Genomic DNA, 7,003 nt, shown 5'->3' with positions numbered 1-7,003 from the left:
GCTTATATATAGATGATCTATTAGGAACAAAATCAAATTGACAAGATTCAACGTCAGCATAGAGAATAAATTTGATATGTCACATTTAGAGAACTTAGCCTATTTTTTAGGAATGGAAATCTATGAAAAAAAATTTGGTGTTATATATATATATATATATATATATATATATATATATATATATATATATATATATATATATATATATATATATATTAAATTCTTTATTTTTAAATTTTGTTTTTTATCCCACTTTATAATCTTTTAAGAAATTTTTTTATGATTATTAGTATCACTTATTATATATAAAAAATAAGAACAAATTGTCTAGTTTGCTTTCACTTCATTTATGGTATGAATAGAATCACTATCAATGTGTATGTGATCATACATATATGATCGTATAGAAAAACATAAAAATAACATACTAAATTCATTTGAATAATGAATACAACCACAATTATGGCCACTATAATATGCAATAATACCAAAACACATAAACCACAATTTTAGAATTTAAGTTGATTGTGACAAAATATATATTTTTAATCTGTTTTAGTATGTGGACAAGTTGTGACTGGTTTTAAGCCATGTTTGAGTGCTGCTTGCCACACAAGATCAATTCTCTTAACATCTATGGCCCCAACTTCATGATGACTCCATCCTTCAAGACTGTGTACCACTCCTCCAGCATGGCATGCATGAACTACTCCTCTTTCCATTGTGTACTACAAACAAAAATCACCAACATATATTATTAGTTTCTATCATTTTCAATTAACCGAATATTAGAACTAAAAGTTAGTTATACAAATTAGTTACAACGGATTATTCTTTATAAATCTCTAACAAAAAGTTTGTTATAGTAGTTGGTTATAACTGTCTATTAGAGCGAAATTTTATATAGATAAATCCGATATAAATGTTGTAGGCATCTGAAGATTTAAACTTAAAATTTAGAAAGGATTATGCTCCTCCTAAATTTTAAGACCTTTGACAAACTTTTGAATTTTAATATAATTTTTGTTGTACTATTCTTGATCGATAATTTTGATCGAGAATAGTTATATAGAAGAAATATAACATAAAAGAATAATGATTGAAATTTATTGTTCACCTCACAGCAACCGAGACCTTCCACGTCTTCTGGCAACCTCATGGCAGCTAGTTCACCATATGTACAGTCTCTTCTGAATGATAATATTGGTGGAACAACAAATTGATGAAAATGGGTCCCTTTTGGTGCCCAACTTTGTTCTCTTGGAGTTATCCATTTGCCAACAATCCATGTCTGTATTAATCACATTACGAATTAATCACATTAATTTTTTAATAATTATATAAAAACTAAATTTCCGAAATTGCTATTCAGGTGTTAGTTCAGTGGTAAGAGTTCGAACCTTGCAGTTTTGCGCTGCTTGGTATTTTGTTACTTGAACAAGGTAACTTTGAAATTCAAGAGGAGCTTCTTTTTGAATCTTGTGAAATCTATCCGTTGAAATAGTTAACATCTGCAAAATATCATAATTAGATTAATTAAGAATAAATTAGTATTAATTAGTACTATAGTTTATAAACAGCATTAATTCAAAGAATTCCCCTGCCTACCCCTCTATGAAATTAAACAATGTTAGGCTCCATCACATCACTGCAATTTCATTTAATCATGGACCACATATGATAAATTGACAGCTAGCTTTTTATTCATTTAATTCAATAGTACATTTATGATGTAACTATAACTAACTTTGAAAACTCAAATAATAATTATACCAGCATAGATGAGATCGCTGATATAACTGTGCAAGGACATTCGACTGCAGAGGTAATGAGAGAAAAATTACCAGAACTCTAACTTTCTTTTGGCAAAGGTATAGAGCAATTGCTCTTCCAAGTTTGGAAGTAGCTCCTGTTAAGAACACTTCATTCACACCTTGAGGGATTTCATTGAGAATTACAGCAGCAGTTAAGGTGTTTCCATGAACAACTCTAACCCTAAGGTTTGGATGTTTGTCCACAAAAAGCTTTCCTCCCCCGTTTAACGACTCATTCTGTATCAATCAAATAATCAGAGCTTAGAATATAAGATTTAATTGATATACACTATCAATAAATAAATAAATAAATAATGCTTATGTTATATGCATGAGTTGGGTATAATCGCGGAACCTAAAAATGTATCAGATCCTATTCTAAATCCGTTAACAATTTGTTTATATTATTGACACTTTAGGCATAAAAGTTTTAGACATAAAGGGATGTATTGGAAAAAACACATGTATAAAAGTTACAAAGGTGGTCCACCATTTGCTAAGAAAGTTGCAACTACACAAGGCATTAAAATTTTCAACAACTAAGCATAAAGAATGCTAAATTTCAATTGATCAAGGTTGTTTGTAGCGTGATCTTATTCCGGTCTGTTGTTTAGCTGGATTTTGAGTGTTTTAGAGCATCCGTCGTGCTCCTTGTCTATATCTTGTACTCTTATTCTTTTTTTTCATGATTTGCTATTAAAAATAATATCAAAAGAAAAAAAATCCAATAGTGGGACAAACCTTGTTCAATGCGGCTAGACTAATGACTTTAACTCCCATTTTATCAGCTCGGAGGATAGATTGCTCGATAAGCTTGTTAATTCCGTTCGTAGCAAATGGCAAGAAATACTGTAAAAGAAAAATATAAAAAATAATAAATATCAATACTTTTTATCATTCATTTGCGACTGCAAAATGGTGTTGCAGTTGTAGAAACCGTTAGATTTTGAGAGAGAAATTTTTAGAGTAGATGACCGACCTGGAAGCCACATCGTGGCACGACCCAGGTTTGGTGAAGTCTACCTCTAAGATTATAGAAACTAAGTAAAAAGGTTTTGGACCGAAGCCACATAACCATCACAACCATAAAAGTAAATGGCAAACATGGGATGAAGAAGAGTCTTGTGGTGTAAGGCAACGAAGAAGTGGATCGTAGAACGAACGGAACATGCATGGCAGACGATATATCCACCATATGGGCTAGGAAAACGAAATCCGGTACCCTAGCTTCATTCCCTGCATCGACCGAGATACAATACAAATTTATCAATTATTAAAACCATAAAAGCATGAAGAAAAAAATGTTGGTGACTTGTTGGACAAGTAACTAATTACCTGAACCTGAACTTAATGTTTTGTGTAATGTCCATGATTTTGTGTTAAGTGTGTTGCCTAATGCATCAAAGAGAGGCATAAAGAGGCAGAAGTTAGTGTCTTTATCAGTTCGGTGAAGATGCTGATATCTGCATAACATAGAAAAAGATATGAATAAATTATACACATTGTTTGGACCACTATGCAAATTTTGATAGAAAAGGATGCAAGTTAGATACACTATGCAGAAGAATTTAATGGTCTTCCAAAAATTTAATAGTCTCTAACTAAATTGTAGAACAATTGTACAAAAGTTTGATTCTAGTGGAACATTTTAATATACATGAATGTAGTTTTATTGCCTAAGTAGGTTTTGTTTTATTTTCTTAAAAAAACCCTTCAAATTTATATGAATTTATTTTTGGGAATTTTTCAAATCACTCCTAAAATACAAAAAAGACACTACCTAAAAAATATTTCAAATAATATATTTTTGACAAATTTAAAATGGAATAAAAAAAATTCAATTTTTTTCTTTCTATTATCATCTAAAAGAAGGTTTAACTAGAGATTTTGAATTCGAACTCATTTTTAAATATGTAATAGTATTAGTATTGAATCTCTTGTGAAATAATTTTACTGTCTAATTAAAAAATTATTCTCTGTAGTTAAGCGCATAAATGCTGTATTTATAAAATAACAAGGTTTAAAGAAACCAAGCATGTTGCTATATTGAAGTATGGAGTATGGTTCACATTGACATTTTGGTGGTGATTCAATAAATGCTCATCACTTTTCTCACCAATAAACGGATAGAAATCAATGAAGGGCCATATCTCATTTCAAGAAATTAAAGGAATGAATAAAAGAAAGATATTTTTGTACTTTGTGACTCAACTCAAAGGTGCATTAGCTGTATTAATAACAGGAATGTAAACTTTACTAAATGAATAAACTTACGTTGGTGTGTGTAACACATATTTAAGAAATGGAAGTGCCTCAAACCATTTGTGTGGAACAATTTCAACGTTGCAATGACCCAAACATCTTAGGTAATCAAAAATCAAAACATAGCCAAATACCAAACTTGTTGATCCATATCCCATCATAGAAGTCCCAAATATTGGGATTCCAATCACCACCATTAAAATTATATGTTCCAAAAATGTTGCATTTCCAGCTGCACCAATGAAAAGGCATGTTCAATCACCAATACAATATTTACATTTATGTAAAACAAAAATAAAATAGGCTCAAATACTTTTATGCATTCTGTCGTATTTTCAACCATTCATTTATTTTTTCTCTTTTTTTTTTTTTATTGTTTTAACATTCATCCTTTATTTTTAAAAAACAAAGGATGATCAGAATATATGAGTGGAAGAAAATTTCTTTTCGAGAAAAAGTATATTAATTTTGCCTGTGTATAAATTAAACCCTAAAGTTATATTTAAAAATATAAAATAACTTTGATTAAAATAAATTATGCAACTAGAATTTCTTTAAAAACAAAAAATCCATGTGCCAATCTTAAAATCAAAGATCTATAAATCTCACCGGTTAAAGGCGTAGGTACAGGCGACGAATGATGAAGTGAATGATAGTTTTTGAAAAGATAATCTCCATGAAATTTCTTATGAACCCAATAATAAAGTGGCTCCGAAACCCCGACATGAAGAATCATAGCAAGAGCAAGACCTTTCAAATTCCATATAGGAAGATGTTGAAGAAATGGGAAAATATAACAAACTATGAAAGCAACAAGTGTTTGAAGAATCAAGAAATTGTCCCTGTTTGAAAAAAAAATAACAATAATCACACATAAATAATATATAATTAAGATTATATAGAAATAGCAGACAGACGAACAAAAACTGCAAAAAAAAAAAAAAACATAAATTTACCAGTTCCATTCTTTATCAATCTGGTTGAAATCAACACCTTGTTGAAGAATCTTTCGGTCTCTAGTAAGAAAAAGCATGTTACTATAAGAACTCCAAAGTACATGTAATACAATTCTGAGACCACATAGTATGATCAAATTTAGGCACCACCAACTTAGGTTCAACTTTGAATGTTCCTCTTGATTCATCATTTCATACAACACTTTCCCCACAACAGGTCCATAGAATACATACTAAAAAAAAATTTAAATCATGTTAGTACCACAAAAATTATTTTGTAATCATAACAAAATAGAAAAGAAAAATACATATAGATTTTATTTTCTATGATGTACCTTGAATACTCCAAAGTTTTCCCATGGCCATGAAGATAAAGGAGCATCCATTTGATTTGATCAAAATACAAATAATTTTTCTAGTACTTTATTTCTTATGCAAACCAAAAAGAGGGTAAACTTTAAATTATTTGTTAACGGAAGGAACAAAGATGCAAATACTTAAAAGAGAATAAATCAGAAAGGAAGAACAAAGGAACCAATGAAATTGAAATTTTTTGTCTTCTCTCTCTCTAGTTTTCCTTGTTAATGGGAAAGTAAAGTAATGTTTTAAGATGAAGTATGTAAGGATCCAATCACATCATATATTTATAAGGGGAGTGGAGATGTGTGGCCAATACCCAATACAATGCAGTTAAAGTGGTCGCCCACCTGTCTACTTCTCACACATAAATGAGAGTAATTTTTTGTTTTATAGTAAAATACTAATACATATAGAATTTTATCATTTCATGTAAATTAAAAACATAACCGACCAACAAATAATGAGACTTAAGGTAGATGTTAAAATGAACTTATTTTTTAGTACTAGATTAAGAAATATGGTGAAAGTTATTGTTGACAGTGAAGGAAACAAATGATATGAGATTGGATTGTAATTCTAAAATTTAAAGTGAAACAACACACTTTAATGTTATTAATATTTATATATCTTAGTCTTGTGGTTCTATGTGTTTAATCGATTTTGATTACGAGGCGTGGTTTATGGTCAAATTAATATGATTTATGGTGTGTAATTTCTTATCTCTTGTTTTTTACTTTCTTGTTATTTATCTTCCGCTCAAAATATTACTCCCTCCGTTTTTTATTATAAGTCGTTTTAGACTTTTCACACAGTTTAAGAAAAATAATAATTGTTGTATGAAAATGAGAAATTTTGAAGGTTTTTACAAAATTATCCTTCATTAATGACATATGGAAGATAAATTTATATAATTGAAAGGAGAGAGAATAATAAATATTTAAGGATATAATAGGAAAAGTAGCATTAATTATTCATTGGAATTGTAAAGCGACTTATATTTAAATACAAATTTTTTTTCCAAAACGACTTATAATAAAAAACGGAGGGAGTACTTCTTCACATCTTCCTAGATTCTAACATCTTCCTAGCTGTTTCTAAAATAATTCTCAGTATTACGGATCCCGCAAACGTTATAATTTTGGCTATTCGATGGTCTTTGCAAGTGGCGAAAGAGTTCGGGCTCAAGGAATTTGTCATCCAGTCGACTACTTTAACTGTCGTGGACTGCATTAATGGTTTTGTCACCTATGCAGATATGAATCCTATTGTTCTTGATTGTAAAACCTTAATGTCTAACTTTAGTAATGTCTCTATTATGTTTATTAGAAGGACTGTTAGTGTTGATGTGCATTAGGGGTGGGAATAGGCCAGGCCGGCCTACAGGGGCCTATAGCCTAGCCTACTTAAGGCCAGGCCAGGCCAGATCTATTTGATAAAAAGGCCAGGCTTAGGCTTTTTTAAAAGCCTATTTAATAAAATAGGTCAGGCCTAGGCTATTAAAAAAGCCTATAAAGCCTTGTAGGCCGGCCTATATTTTCATATATATATATATATATATATATATATATATATATATATATATATATATATATATATATATATATATATATA

At 29.8% G+C, this 7,003-nt stretch overlaps 1 protein-coding gene across 1 annotated transcript; it reads right to left on the bottom strand.

The window, feature by feature from the left end:
* Nucleotides 1-313: 313 nt before the first annotated feature.
* On the bottom strand, nt 314-5,651 carry LOC131639179 (very-long-chain aldehyde decarbonylase CER3-like). The gene is made up of 11 exons (XM_058909684.1): nt 5,368-5,651; nt 5,033-5,265; nt 4,686-4,918; nt 4,089-4,308; nt 3,150-3,277; nt 2,794-3,050; nt 2,556-2,663; nt 1,845-2,051; nt 1,401-1,511; nt 1,118-1,291; nt 314-728 (listed from the first exon to the last, which is right to left on the bottom strand). The coding sequence occupies exons 1-11, from the start codon at nt 5,416-5,418 to the stop codon at nt 546-548; spliced, it is 1,905 nt and encodes a 634-aa protein (XP_058765667.1). The 5' UTR covers nt 5,419-5,651; the 3' UTR covers nt 314-545.
* Nucleotides 5,652-7,003: the final 1,352 nt, after the last annotated feature.

This window comes from Vicia villosa, unplaced genomic scaffold (assembly GCF_029867415.1).
Source record: "Vicia villosa cultivar HV-30 ecotype Madison, WI unplaced genomic scaffold, Vvil1.0 ctg.002549F_1_1, whole genome shotgun sequence".
Lineage (NCBI taxonomy): Eukaryota > Viridiplantae > Streptophyta > Magnoliopsida > Fabales > Fabaceae > Vicia > Vicia villosa.
The sequence above is the reverse complement of the archived record's forward strand: the minus strand, read 5'-3'. Positions and strand labels throughout refer to the sequence as shown.